Raw genomic sequence first — 15497 nt, 5'->3', positions numbered from 1 at the left:
AGCCCCGCTGCGAGAAATATCAAGCAAATATTTCCAACGTTCGTTCGCCAAGTATCCTTCCTTGGCTTTAGTTAATGTGACGGCGCATCAAGGACATTTATTTAAAGTGGACTGAAGAGTTTTGATTTATCGGAGCGGTTAGATTTCATATTCTCTTTTACAGAAGGCTAGATTACTTGAGCAAATTACTTTGAGTTAGTCTTAAGCTGTTTATATCGGACTATTTTACACCTTTGGTGTGTTATCGTTAGAAAGCAAACTTGCATTAAGTACTTAGGTCTAGGTGAGATATAGTAGGGTGGGGAAAAATGGGACACCCTTTCATTTTACTTTCTCGTCCCAATTAGTAGTAAACAAAAAACTGGCAAAGAATTATAAAACCACATCTTCACGACTTCTATAGACCCCTGTTCATTGTTTAAAACATGATCAAGGTATTTGGATATTTATGTGGTAAAGATGTCGCATCTTCCCTCACCCTACTATATATAATACGGGGAAGTGAGGATCCTCCTTGTTGTTGTAGTTTTACTAAAGAGAACACGTTGTATTAAGAGGTTAAACAAGTTCCAAGTTCACTTGGCTGTTTTGACAAGCAGACTCCAATTCGAACTCCCTGATAAAACGTGTGTAAATATAGAAAAGAGTCGTGTGGGCATTGAAACGTATCTCGTATAGGCTTTACTAAGTTTCATTTAAAACCCAACTTTGTTCAGAAACGAATGTGACGAGTTGGGGATACGTTTCAGCGTTTATAGTTTTCACGTAAACCTCAAACGTACGCGTTGACGTCATGCAGAAAATGTTATTTCTATTCCCACCCTTATTTAACCCAGTGTCTGTGGAGAAAGTCTACAAACTCAGGTTTGTTTCCCCGCTGTGTAGACAAACAAGCTTTTACTTACACGCTAAGCTCCCTCTCCGCGTGAAACAACACGACGTGCCTTCGACTTGTTTCGCTAGCTTAGTTCACGTCTTGCTCAACATTTCGTGTTCAATTTATGTCGAGTGTGTTTTGTAGTGGGCTCTGGTTAATTTTAAACAGTGCAAAGCTGAAAGTGGATTTGTATTATTCAATATACGAATAGTTAGAAACAGTTGGTTTATATTTTAAAGCTTGAGTACAAATGCTCTTACAGATCAACAAATGGGGAATATTGAAGTTTATTATCGCTGTAACATGAGCTGTCTAAAGATACATGTTTTACTTAGATTGCTCAACCACGTTGACTGCCAAGTGCTTATAGTAGTACAATGTTTCAAATACGAGATCGTCGTTACAATTCTACCGTTCATTTCCTGTCGACTTGAAAGTGGAATCTAATTTGTGTCCATCATTTACATCAGATCAATCATTGTGTGTTGGAGGGTGTACTCGCGTGAAAATAATTATTAGCAATTATATTCACAAGTGTTGTACGAACGGATTTAAATGTGAAGCCAATTATTATGTCATGTAGTGTTGCCGGATGAAAATACGAGCTATATCACTATGTAGGTATATATATTCACGTTTTATTTATACGAGCATCACTGTGATGTCGGTTATGTAGCGGTAACGTGGGCAATGGAAAGTTGACGCTTGTTTACTCTCGGTGTAGTAAGCGACGAATCAGCGTATCAACATAATTAACAAACCCAAGCTATTGGCAGTGGTTTACGTACCATAGCATTAAGACCACCTATATTCCAAATTTGCAGGATTTAAGACAGAATTGTAAGCTTGTAAACCATGAGTGAAATGGTTTTAAAAAGGAGCATAATGCAGACTGTTTAGTTTCCACTTAATTTGTTGGATGAGAAATTACTGTTAAGCTGCTTTTAATTCGCATCCTGCAAGGTTTTAATTAAAAAATCGTCTTCTAAACTAGACATGGTCGAATTGAACAGATAGTTTTAGCGCAGAAGGGTTCGATCGGTAAACCAACCTTGAATGAGAATGTTTTGTCTTCGAGCCGTGACCGTTGACCAGGGCACCTGTTATGCGAGGTACAGAGATAAGATCTTATGAGAGTCGCTGTTTTTTTGCTGTCTTTCTTATTTATTGACGGTCGTTGACGAAATCATGAAGGCCTACATTGATCAAGCTGACGATAAGCATGCGATGCGAGGTCGCATGGTCTTGTAACGTTTATTGGAGAAGATTTGTGTTGTTGTGGTAGTGCAGTAGCAGGAGTGTAATGTTAGAAGGTCGATCAAGCATGAAATTTAAAATTTGTGTCCGATGTACAAACCTGTACGGGCGAAAATTACCCTACAACTATTAGAGATTGCCTTCGGGCTAAATGGAGCAGAACGGCGAGAAAACGGTGTTGAAAACGCCGCGGAAAGACGAGCTGGTCTTTGGTCTTAGTTTGTTTCGATTCGTCGTCGATTGTGTTTATATAAAGCTTATTGTGATTATCTCAGACGCCACAGTTGCACAATGTGACGTCATAGTCACGCAGACGTCGTTCGCAGCTTTGAAGTTTTGTTAGTTTCCTCTCAAGACGCTAAAACCGTGTTTATTGTTCACAGTTTAACGAAAGGATAGGAAAATGTTGCTTGTTTAGTGTCCGTATGTTTTACCTGAGAAAGAATGCCAACTCTTGACCATGAAGCAAGCAACGAAACAACAGTATGACGAAGTAATATTTGATGACGCCACGATGACGTATAGCGACGTCACGAATGAAAGACAAATTCCTCGGAAAAGGTCAAGGTTGAAACCACTGTTGATGCTGTGCCGAATATTTCTGATCATCCAAGTTAGTCAGCTGTTCAGCCTTGCGTCTGGGGATTACTATCAAGGTAAGTGACGGATTATAATTAAATGTCCCGGCTTCTATTTTAGCCAAGCATGATACTGGATCCCCCCATGCATGCGAATATTTTGTGCATTTTTATATTTCATAGTCCAAGGTATGTGGATATCAAGTATATGCATTAGCAAGACAACAATTATCTTAAAATGTGATAAGTTTGTGCATAGTTAACCCAATTGTGTCGAACCGTCCCAAAGTATCCATGTGTTTTGCAAAGCACGTGTATTATGTAAAAATGTGCCAAGCTTGTATTTATAACAGAATCCCTCCTTCCCGCTTAATTTGACATGATTTATCCTAATACGCAATACGCACTACAATTACCAACACAAACTAGAGCGTGTTTACCAGCTCAGTACTAACTTGATAAAATGCTTCGCTAAATGACCAGTATCCTTATCGTATCGGAGGAATGCGCCTTTCTGTAAATATACCTTATCTGATTTACCTTCGCAAATAACGTTTGCACAGCAGAGTTTACCAACAGTTTGAAACTTAATTAATTAACATTGTGTAAGTTTAAACATAAAAGTTCTTTTCTTTTGTGATTTGGATTAATAACTCTTAACATATCCGCTTTGGTGTAGAACCAGTTGTTTATTTACCTGTGTTTGTTCCTTTGCAATATGTAGGGTTGTCGCATTGAGCAGTGCGGAAAACCCAAGCTAGGTTGGTGTTTACTCGTCTAAAAGACTGTTGCAGGATACTTCTGGTATATCTCACCTTTTGTATGCATTTCTATAATGTAACTTCTCGGGCCAGTAAACAACGGTCATTTGATCGTTTCATTAAAGTTTCTTAATTGCATCTAAAATTCAAAGTTAATGGTCAAATATCGAACCGGGTTCTATTTTCGAAGATTGATTGTCACGTAACAGTGGTAACACGATTCCCAACCCCTTGAGAATCGGGGGCGCGCGTCAAGATTGTGACCTAATAACCAACCGATAAAGAATAGCCCGTTTTAGCTCTCGAGAGAGAAACGAACATAGAAAACGAAATTTGATTCCATACTCGTTACACTGCGGCTTTGAATGATTTGTAACTATCTCCCTCGGGTTTCGCGATTCCAAAGACGGAATTGTCGGAACCCAAACCACATAAATCATACAGTGTTGCAAGCTAAAATAAAGTCTTTTGGAAACACTGGTATAAAATAGTCGATTTTAATAATGATAGACGTTTGCACCAGCAGCGCGTTTATAATTAACAATGGCAAGGTCTATACCAAGTAGTATTTCCCTGAATTCTCACATCGGGTTAAGTAAAGTAAAACGTTGTTTTGTAAACGCAGATTAACGCTATAAAATATTCTTTACCAGGCTGCAAAAGAAACTTTGATAAAACGTATGAGGTTTTAAAACGAGTGCAGTGTAGGCTACATATGCACACAGTATCTACTCCGAGACGGGCCATGAGATGAGACCCTATTAAAATGTTCAGCTATTTTCTGCTATAAAATTTTTAGGAGAAAATAAAATATCAACATGAGAAAACACTGACTTCTTAGACATTTTTCCCCTAAATTCTTAAAAAACAGCAATGGTAAAACGGCATTCTCTAAGTATTTTTAAGTTTTAAACTAATTTTCATCATTACTGAGACTATGTCAATTTAAACTTCCGTATTTAATGTTTATTTTATTGTTGTCCATAATTACAACAACTATTTATTGCATTCGTTACTTTTATGTAAAAGTTACCAAGCTATTGATAAAATATTGTAAAGGTATTCGGTATAGCATCATTAGACTCTCAGAATACCTCTATTAAAGGTATTTCTTGAAATACAATATCTCTTATTCGAGTCGCTCGTGTATATTTTCCTTTAGTTGCAAAACGTATTATCCACCAATAAATTCTAATGCATATAGCAAACGGTTTGACTTGTTTTCCGCGAACGTTTTAATAATTCATACACAAGGCAGATGTGATAGGATCGATTCGTTTGCCCTGAAATCATTAGATTGTCGAACTTTATAATTTCGTAACATTATCCTTAAAGTGAAGTCACTCAAAATTAATTAGTTTACATCGGCGTAGTGCATACGTCATATTAATAATAATTAATTAACGCAATGTAGAAATTTATATTAAATGGTTACGTATAGTAGGTTGGGATGAGATGACTCATGTTTTTATTCTTTCTCTTATCGTTTAACTTATTAGTAGTTTTGTCGTATGTTTTGGGTCATGTTTTACAACACAAGATATTTATATTCTTTAAATATTTTTTGTATTCTGTATTAAATTCACACCAGGCCAAAAACTCGGAAATGCCTGGTTCTTGTCGCCTACTATGAAAGACAAACGTTTCAAAACACGCCACTAATTGATAGAACGCGTTTTAATTTGCAAATGACTGCGTGAGTTTCGTTACAACGGATGCAATGAATCCACTTGACTGGACATCCTGACGTAATGTGAATCGATCACGATCGATCAGTGTTTAACTTCTTTTAGAAACGAAATCCCGCCCTGTTGTGAAACTAACTGGTTGTACCAACTCGTGGGAATCATTAGAAAATTATATTAACGTAGATTTTGTTTTATTACGTAATAGTGCTTATGTCGTCACAATACGGGTTTAAAATGAATAATTAGTATTGACACATCATGGGGTATGTATTTGAATTTGAAAACACGTGTTAGCATGTGAAATGTGCGCATGTTTCTAATGCAGATTGTATTTGACTGTATGTGCTCTTGTTTAACCCAAGATGTAGATACTGCACTTAATCGTATTTATAATACCAATAACATAGTACGCCTATCAAGTGTCGGCCAATCGTAAATTCAAACATTTCAACTTAACATTGCTCTGAAATGTGTTGGCACCACCAACATAGGGTTAAGTTGAATTGAGTTGTTTTGTAAACACAGATTAACACTGTGTAACATTCTTGCCACAGCACTGATTTGCCTATATGTTGTGTTTCCTGAAATTTTGTTTATACATCATTGAATATGTTATAAAAACTTCAGCTATTTAGTTCAAAGCTGTTTTTTAACACAGAACGCGCAATTTATTAAATAAGAAAATAAAAGATCAATTTTAGTTAAGTGAGACAGCATTTCCACACCGGTGTACTAAATACACCAGGTTGAAGTTGTACACCTATCCAGAAATCCTACCCACCGTACCAACTTTTAATTTTACCTGGTTCACACACCTGACCTTGAACAATGAACCATGTCATGGTTTTTTGTAGATTGTTTACGACATAAAGGAAACGCTTTGTCAGATTCGATTTTGTCGTTTATCTTACCAATAGTGATACATACACAGGGGAAAATCGTGCAATAAATAATTCTCTTTGGTTTGAATTTCCTGAAGAACAACGTACATGGCAAACACCATCTCGTTCAACTCTCGGTTGCTTCCATATGTAATTACGGCACGAGACAAACTATATCAGTAGTGTTGAAATAACCGTGGCTTTATTTTGGAGAAGCTACCATGGTGGTCCCTGGTTTAAACATAATGAACGTGTTAATGCAAAGCAATGCTTGGGACCTAAACACGCTGTCTAGAAGATTCTGAGTCATCTAGATAGGATGAACTTATAACTAGCATGCATATGGTCCCAGTCAAGTAAATACATTTTATTTTGAACACAATCTATATATTCAATGTTTGTTTATAATTTGTCACGTCTATAGAAAGACATTGTTGTAAGAGTAGAATAATATCCTGCATTTAAAGTTCATGGTGGTGTTTGCAAAACCTTAGATGCATTGCGGGTGAAATGTGTTCTGCGTAACCTTTCAAATCGACCAGGGGGTTTTGCTGTCAAAGTCAAACGTCACAGTTGAACCGCCTTTAAATACTTGATGTTTTGTACTGAGATGTATTGTATTTAAATGTTATAACCGTCAAATTGCCTTTGTTTAATGGCACGCATGTCTGCAAAGTGATTCATTACCCACCCCACCCAAAAGGGTAAATTTCAGTAAACACTATTGTTACGGGGGGGATTCACACGAAACTCAAGTCGAGTGCTGGAGGAACCACAGCGTTTCTGGCTGCAGAAGCCATTCTATGTGTTTGCTGCTTTAACTTTGCGGTTTGTGTAATAGACTTGTGGTAATAGTGGGGATGGGATTGGTGCAAAGGGGTGAAAGATGGTTATTTGTTAAGATATAAGGTATGGACTACCCTATATGCCTCATTATACGGTTACAGTGCTATACTGACCCGGAGGGAGATCATATTTATATAATTGTGATTTTGGCGGGATATTCGGTTTTACTCAGAATTTGGTTTTTCGTTTTTTTTTACATGAGATTGAGTGTTGCTGTTGATAAGCCTTGAATGTTGTTCACATATTTAGTTGTGGCTTTGGGATGGGAAACTATAATTTATAAGTTCTGTTGGTATTGTTCTCTGTTTATAATAGGTAAACTATGTTTCAATGGGCGTCGCTTTCACGCAAAAAGGAACGAACCCAGTATTTAGAACAACTCTCTACCGCATGGTATCCCATCTCTCGTGCAATTTCGTTTCAACCTGATACCATAATTTGCAGGTTACCTCAACCACATAATACGGAACCAAACATCGAGCGCGTGTGAGACCAGTGTACCTGGCTACCTCTTTATACGTTGCCCACAAATGACCACGATCTCCATACAGGTAGGCAATGAATATTTTAAATACAGCCACTTTAAATAGATTTTACAACCAATTAGTGCCAGCTTTTACATGCGCGTTATATTTCATTGCCGCCCATCTTGTTTAAGCACGCCTTTTAAACCAGTCCCTCTTAATTAACCTGCTAATTATAGTTGAATTGTGTATAAGGTCTGCATTTTGCGAGTCATAATAGTTAAACTACACGATTTTATTTTTTCAATACATTATTGAACAATGGTATATTCATATGCACTGAATTATCTTACAATGTTTCAGTTTTCTTGACCAAAGGTCAGTATATTTGTAGATAGAGTTTGTAGATCTGATTTATGTCGATTTTTTATAGGGAACTTACAACTCGGGTTTGAAATATAAAGTGTAACAACCTGCTGGCACACGCTACACGCACCAGCAAGGTTTAAGCTGTATTTACCAAACTTAGAATAAGTCTGATCAATCGCAAGGCTTTTATAGAAATAATCAAGCCTAAATAGCACGACTTAATGTTACCGGCCGGAATATTAAGCCCAACTTCCCGCGGATTCTTATAAAATCGCCCGGGTTAAATTAAGTTTGTAGCGTGGGAAAATTACTGTTTGAAGTGGGTAACCTTCCGTCTATCCGAACTAAACAAACTCGTGTCGAGACCAACAAACCCACTCAGCCACAACAACATTAGAGGAGCGTTAAAATTCATTCCACGGACGTTAGCACAACTCAATGCGATAAACGGTCATTTAACTTACCACCCAGGGAGTCGCACCCGGCTTCCTACGGTCCATAACCCGTTATCTTTATTAAATACACGATGATGCATGAGACAGTTTCCCTGTTGAGTTGGAATTTAATTACAAGAGTGCAGAGAGCTTAGAATTCCCAAAATATAATGGCTCTATACCCTTTTACCACAACAACATGCTATTACAATGTATTATCTCTCATTCAAACCACCTTTACCATCTGTTTCGGATTTCCTATATTTTCGCCACAAAACCAATCCGATTAAGATTAAATCCATCATACAGTTAATACCTCACGTTCAATTAAAAACGTCTGTCTAATTCACTGATCAAAACACGGCTTAATTAAATATATTTGATTGAATTAAAAACGTTGTTCAATATTAAGGTTAATCAAATTAATTAATAACCAGTGACGTCATCAAAACGTGACGTATCGAATTTAATTTCTTGTGACGTAATTTGATAGACTTCGAGCAAGAGTTTGTAAACCTTACGTGCGGAAAGTAAATTTTATCGAATCTAAATGTTTATTTTCGTGTCTTTAATCCTAAACGTTCAAAAATTAAACGGTCCACTATGTTTCAACGCTGTAGTTTACTTGTAAGTATAGTGTTAGCACCAGCTTGTAAGTACGTACAGCTAACTACATTGCAAATCCTGCAGTAAACAATAAGCTCTTATTACTTAGTGGTCACCAAACATTGTACATAACTGTTTATTTTGTACCTGAGAAAATTAAAATCTTTTGTGCACTTACGTGCCCTAAACCACATCTACGTGCCCATAAACACACTTGCGTGTTGAATTCATGATCATTTCCTTCCAGGGAGCCATGTATGGCCGGAAGGTCCCAAGCACGATGATGTGTCCTGTCTATTCCTCCATCCTCTCGCCAGCAGCGTTGATTGGAATAAAGGAGAACACGAATTGCGAGGCGGAGACGTCCCTTGCTGTGAGTATGACGTTTCATATCCGCTGATGACGTCATGCGTTCTGTGACGTCATTGTAATGTAATGTTTTGAGTTTCAAATTGAAACGTAGGATAATAGTATTGGATGGGACATAACAGTTAAATACTACACTTGTAAGAGTACAGGACCTGCAAGAATCTCGCGCTGCGTTAAGAATATTTCCGATTATTGTGTATCGACTTTGTGTCTTGCTACTTCCTTAACAGCCCTGTTAAAGTAGCGTTGACCTTAAGAAGTGTTATGTTGGTCAATATCAAATATCTTGAATAAAGGGTAGTTCATTTCATGCCTTATTAGAATACTGGTATCTCGGTTTGAGTTTTTATTGGTTTTTTACTTTCTCATATCTTCATCTCAAGCTTTATTGACTTGTCTTCGCCCCCATCCGTCAACATGTTACGTTTAAATGCCAACGGGTTTAGTTTCGAGAATGCTTCCAATTTGGTAACTTTGTAAAAGTGAGCATCCGTACTGGATAGGGTAAAATAGTTGAAATTAATATGTTTTCTGTCAAGACAAGTATTTTCACGATCTAAATACGCTTTGGTTTTCAAGGGAATATTTTTTTTCAAGTACCTATATACCGTTTACTTGAAGCTTTGGATATTTCGAGACTTCTTTTCTTATTTCCGTAATTAGGAGACGACTGAGCAAAATATGTCACCTTTAGCCTTGTCTACTTTTAGTTGAAGAGGGTAAAATGTCCATTAGACCCGATACCCTCGCTTCACACCCATGTTTGCCACCCAAGGAAACCCCGGTGTCTCAAACTGACCCTTTAATCGTTTTCCCTACGTCACTCATCGTATTCAACCAACCGTAACATCAAATAACAGCTGCACTTTAATGACGTCATTATTTTTTATTTCTATTTTCGCACACATATCGAAACCCCAATCGCAACGTCTTACTTGCATATCTATTTTATTGTAACATTGGTGGTTGCTTTTATGTTTAAAACAATATATTAACACAAGAGCAGAGCTACTTTCACACTCAGATGCATAATGTTAACTTTGGACTATCGTGACTTCTATATCCTACAACCCACTTTTAAAAAGCTTTTCTCAATTTTTTCTTATAGACTCTATTTCTTAAATAGCTACAGTCGAGTCTTATGGTTGTTACGCCTGAATAGTTTTAGAAGACAGGACATACGTCATGATTTATCCTCACAGCGTGAGTTGGATTTGGTTTGTTGGTTTTGCGGTTCACGAATCGTTGTTGAAATTACCTCAGATGTGGTTCGAGTATGAATTTCACGATCTTTCAGATTTCCCTGAAGGTAAATGGGTCCCAAATGCAAGATATCTCACAACTAGTCTTCGCGGTTTGTTCCCGAATCAACTAGGCATAGAATATGATATGATTTACTAAATGATTTTAAATTAATGCGGTTTTGCTGCAATTGCTTATAGTTAAACAAAATTGGAAATAAAACACTTTAAAATCATTCAAGTGCTACGAAATACGTAACAACAAATATCCAATCCAACGAATGGTTTAATACAAGAGGTATATATTTTATCTAAAATGGCATCTGCTTCGGACTCAAATAGAATTTCCGTTTAATTAAAAATGAACGAAATACAACCAGTTGAGATAATGTCCTGTTTTTTTCAAATTACTTTCAATCTCCAAGTTGTTGTCTACCACCACGCCTCTATTTTTACTTCGTCACGCCCAATAGTTACGTCATAAATAACGATAATGGATCCTGGTGACGTATTTCTACTTTGTGAACTGAAGCGTGTCGGTAAACCACGTGACGACAACCTCAACACTTCAATCATTATTCACATTGTGACGTAACATAGGTAACGATGATGTAAGGTGTTTAGAACGTACATAAAATATTCATTGCATTTCGTACCGTTATGATTGCACGGGGCAAATGTACCTGGATGGCAAGAGACACAGTGTTCTGTTGGGTACTCATTCTGCAACTACATCGTTTTAGACACATCCGTTTCTATTTTTACGCAAAAACTAAATTCTTCGACTTTTGTTGTTTCTCTTTTTCCGCTTGCTTAAAGTAGAGTTAAATTTTCCTCCGTGTATTTCATGACGTTACTGCACTTTTCAAGGGAGGTATTGTGACGTCACGGGAGCAAAAATTCTAATTGTGATGTATTAAACCGACGACGGATGCGGTGCACAGTATTATGAAACAAAGTCTGCTATCAATCAAGTTTACAGCTCATACTAACGGGCACATTCCAAGGAGGTTTTGAAGCTAAGTTGGAAGTCAGAGATTTACTGATTGAGCACAGATCTATGAAATAAAGGAATGTTTTGAAACGCTTCCTTGCGCGAGAATTAAATTTCAACCAAACGGAAAAGACTGTTGCGTCATCACTATGTGACGTAATAATGGTGTCCGACGAAAGGCGTAATGGATTTAGTTAATTGTGACCTCACCGTGTCCCATTGTTGATCCTACATTTCAAAACAGATGTCAACGTACACCCCCTCTCGTCATTTACAAGTACCGACTAATATTAGATAGAATGATCTTAAAATAGCACGAACGTCTTTTGTAAATGGATTCCAAAAGTCCCGGTGGCGAAGTTTGTTTTCCCGTCCCCTCCTCGACCCCTGTAAAACCATTCACTCGACAGGTTTCGATCGAATATCATCAATTACACATTCTACGATACGCTTCACCGCACTCATAGAAACAACATATACCGCACAAGACAACCTGTTTCCTTCCACATTTTTCCCTATTTACCAAACCAACCCTGGCTTGATTTCATCCGGTATACGTCACGCAATACGTCATAAACACTGAACAGATCCCTTGCGGTTTCCTAAATAGTCGCGTGTTTCGTTATAATACGACGAACAAACAAGCCCTCTTAGATGGACAGACATAACCCCACAAATCTCATCTTGTACCCAATTAACGTTTCGATCTCTTTTTGATTCAGCGCCCACAAAAGGATTGATGTTCCCATTTGAGCCAAAATATACAATTTGTTGGAATACAATTTGTGGATTGGATTTCGTTTGTATTTTGAAGCAATTGAAGTTAATTTTGTTACGAGAATCGTCTAACTTACACTGTTTTCTGTTCTAGGCCTCGTATTTGGGCCGGGCCTGGCCCGTTACCCCTACTCAAATACCCGGTTCATTACTGAAATTTTACACCAGACACACAAGATGTTAAGTTGTTTTATTAACCCAGAACTTCTTCTTCTTTGTAATCAAGCTGTATAGCTTGTAAATAATATTTACCAATGGCTCGTGTTCTTTTGTGTTATAACTTTTCTCATTACCCGTAAACAACCGATAGCGGTAAACAAATCTGTTTTAAATCGTTTTTTCTTTATCAACCAAGTTGTAACAGATATGGGTGAATCACCTAAAACCGGGAAACCACCTAATGGAACGGAAGTCGATTGTGACTCACAATCACTTTTGTCTGGTAAACAAACGCCCTCAATGCCCGGTGTGAGGTTTTTGGTGAAGCCGCAAAAATCTCAGACGGAAAATAGAAACAAGAATGACAGATTTGATGAGTAATGCCAAAAAATGCTAAATCATCGGCGGGCAATCGAATTAGTGGTACGTAATCAGTTGGTGCAACAAAGGCTTATGTGTTACGTAATAAAGTCGGATTAATTAGTCTGTATGTAATGTTGGCACTCCTTCGGCAAAGTTTTAATCTTTTTGATTATGTTTCCACTTCTTACTTTGGGATTACACGCGTAAGCCGCAACACGTGGTATATTTGCCTGTGACGTCACAATCGATAGAAAGTGACGCACTTGCAGCTTTGTTAAAAGTTTGTTCACCAATTTGTAGATATTTCAGCGATTTTGTGCTTTTTCCGAACCTGGAACGCTTATTGTACGAATCTATCATCCGTTCCTAAAGTTACAAGAATGTAATCTTCCATTTCTTCTGTTTGGTTTGTAATCTGTAAGCTTATTTCCCCCCAGCATATTTTGACCGCAGCTTGGAGTTTTGATTGACGTATATGCTTCACACTTGTCACTCTGAACCGTTCATGGGTAATGCTTATACAAACATTGCAGCTTCACTATATTCAACTGACATTTGTGTAATACCCGCGGTTCATCTCTGTTTCGCAACTAAATACTTTTAATCCGTTGCTGTATCTTGCGTATCATATGAAATGCGATGTGAAGTATAATTGCTAACACAAGGTTTCCACGTCATCGCCTACAATCTCTGGTGTTAGTTTAGTCATATCAGGTGTGATTTTAATCACTTTTCCGCTGCAACACATTGCTTACAACCTTTACAAGTGGCCGAACCCTTTACGGGTCACCTGGCACATCCTTAACTGCCAAGCACCCAAAGCTCAAGGTAACCCAAGTCTTGTTATCTTGTCCGTGGAATGCACTGGACAAGTCCTGTTCTCTAAACCCCTTGTTTCTTTGTGCTAAATTTTACACCTGCCGGTAAATATTGATTTAGGCTTTCAAACTTTACGTCATAATCGAAAAGTCTCAATGTACTTATTGTTCAGGGTATTTCTAAAACATTTCAAACAGTCAAAAATAAACAAGACTCTTAGACGTTGTGGTTTTAAGCATATAAGCTGGAAAAACATTTCAACACTGGGTAATTCGGTGGAATATCGTGTTTCATGCACTTCACAGAACAGTGGGGTCGCTATATTTTCTCTCTGTGTGTTCTATTTTCATATAACAGACTAAACATCAACCGAAAATGTACTTAGTTCACATTGTGGATTGTTTCAAGCTTTTAGCTCAGAACTCCCAAGGTTAAAAAGTTGTGTTTTTGCCACAAATGTAATTTTGAACCATTTTAGGCTTTTTTGAGTAGCGATGCCTGTCCTGACCTTATAGTAAACAATCTCAGTATTAAATATTAATGAACGTCTTATCTAATCTAATCTGGTGCCTCCATCAGTCTGATGGGAAATTTGGATAAACAGATTGAAAACTGTAGTTTGCCTTTCAGAGCACCATAGTTGGTTATTTCTTGATCTTAAAAGTTTGTTATAACCAAACATTGTCCAAATGCCATAACTTAAATGTATTCGTTGTATTGTTTTGAACTCGGCACTTCTTGAACAGCGTTGTGGTTTAGTGCATAAGAGGGTATTTTGATTTAAACTACATTATTTTCGATCTACCCGCGTTCGTATTAGGAATTCTCATAAATACTCTGCTAATATTTTATTTGTTAGATTGCTTTAAACTCTTTGCATTCTTTGGGCAATGTTTTACAATATTTCTAAAGTGGATTGGCGACGTTGCGTGGCGGTGATTGTGTATAAAACAATAGCTATTCATCAAAACGTCCAAAAGGATCGTTTTATTGAAATTGATCGTTTTTTAAATACAGCAAGATAAGATACCAGACTCCATTGTTTTTGTGATGGAAGCAACCAGAAGTCTGTTGAACTGTTGTTGCTCATTTGTCGAACTGGTTTAAAATTTCACGCTTCCAACCCGAAACGCTCTGAGCAATAAGCTGAAGTTCCACGAAACCATACTAACTGTAACGTACCCAATCGTTAATTTCCCGGTCAAAAGGTTAGGATTATTAGCGTGATCGAGTTGGTGTTGTACGTACGGGTTGTATATAATCTTGTCAACGTTGTGTTTGATTATGGACATGGTCCAACAAGTAGTAGCATGACACCCGTTCATATTTCCAAAATAAACTGCTGCACTAGTGGTATCAATGCTAAACAAGCATACCAGCCAGCTGTTGTAAATCAACCTTAAAATTATTATTTCCTTAGAAAACTGTGACTGTGTGCCAAGACAAGCGAGTCTGTCAGCTTCTCGTTCACCCGAGAGAGTTCGGAAAAGATCCTTGCCCGGATACGTCCAAGTACCTCACTGTAACTTACAAGTGTCGCTTAAGTAAGAAAGGTTTATATTTTAATCTATTTCTGCTTTTAAGGATTATTTATTGTGACCGGTGTGGTCCCTAAACGTTCTTTACCATTCCCCAGTGGTCTTCAAAACGTCATTCTACGTTAACAAAATATATTATTCGCCGAAAACCCGCAATTGCAATACTAAATGTTTACCTGCAATTTAAAACTTGTAATAATTACCCTGCCTTTATGTTATACGAATCACCACAAATTCCGACTTTCTTAACTAGTTAAAAAAAATTGAAATTTGTTTCTTGAATTTTGTAATTTTAACTACATTATTTGAACTGCGTATCTTTGCATATTTGTTTTGAAAATACCAAAATGCTTTAAGTAGCCACTTGGTCTAAGTAAGCTATTCGCCATCGCCCACACGCGGAACAAGTTATACCGCCATAATACTTTGATTGTATGGATTTCCGCAACAGGATTTTCAATTGAGCTGTAATTACA

General features: G+C 37.3%; 1 protein-coding gene across 3 annotated transcripts in view; it reads left to right on the top strand.

Moving 5' to 3' along the window:
- The first annotated feature begins 2516 nt into the window (after nt 1–2516).
- The window catches only part of LOC100184301, a 30115-nt gene continuing 17134 nt past the window's right edge, over nt 2517–15497 (top strand). For 2 of the 3 annotated variants that reach the window (XM_018816519.2, XM_002122076.5), the window contains exons 1-4: nt 2517–2790; nt 7333–7439; nt 9009–9134; nt 14904–15036. In XM_018816519.2, the coding sequence (XP_018672064.1) occupies nt 2595–2790; nt 7333–7439; nt 9009–9134; nt 14904–15036 (562 nt within the window). In that variant the 5' untranslated portion in view covers nt 2517–2594. The remainder of the gene's footprint in view (nt 2791–7332; nt 7440–9008; nt 9135–14903; nt 15037–15497) is intronic. The other variant, XM_018816520.2, reaches the window with a different exon arrangement.

This window comes from Ciona intestinalis, unplaced genomic scaffold (genome assembly GCF_000224145.3).
Source record: "Ciona intestinalis unplaced genomic scaffold, KH HT000262.1, whole genome shotgun sequence".
NCBI classification, from domain to species: domain Eukaryota; kingdom Metazoa; phylum Chordata; class Ascidiacea; order Phlebobranchia; family Cionidae; genus Ciona; species Ciona intestinalis.
Note: the sequence above shows the minus strand (reverse complement) of the source record. Positions and strands in the feature narration are given on the sequence as shown.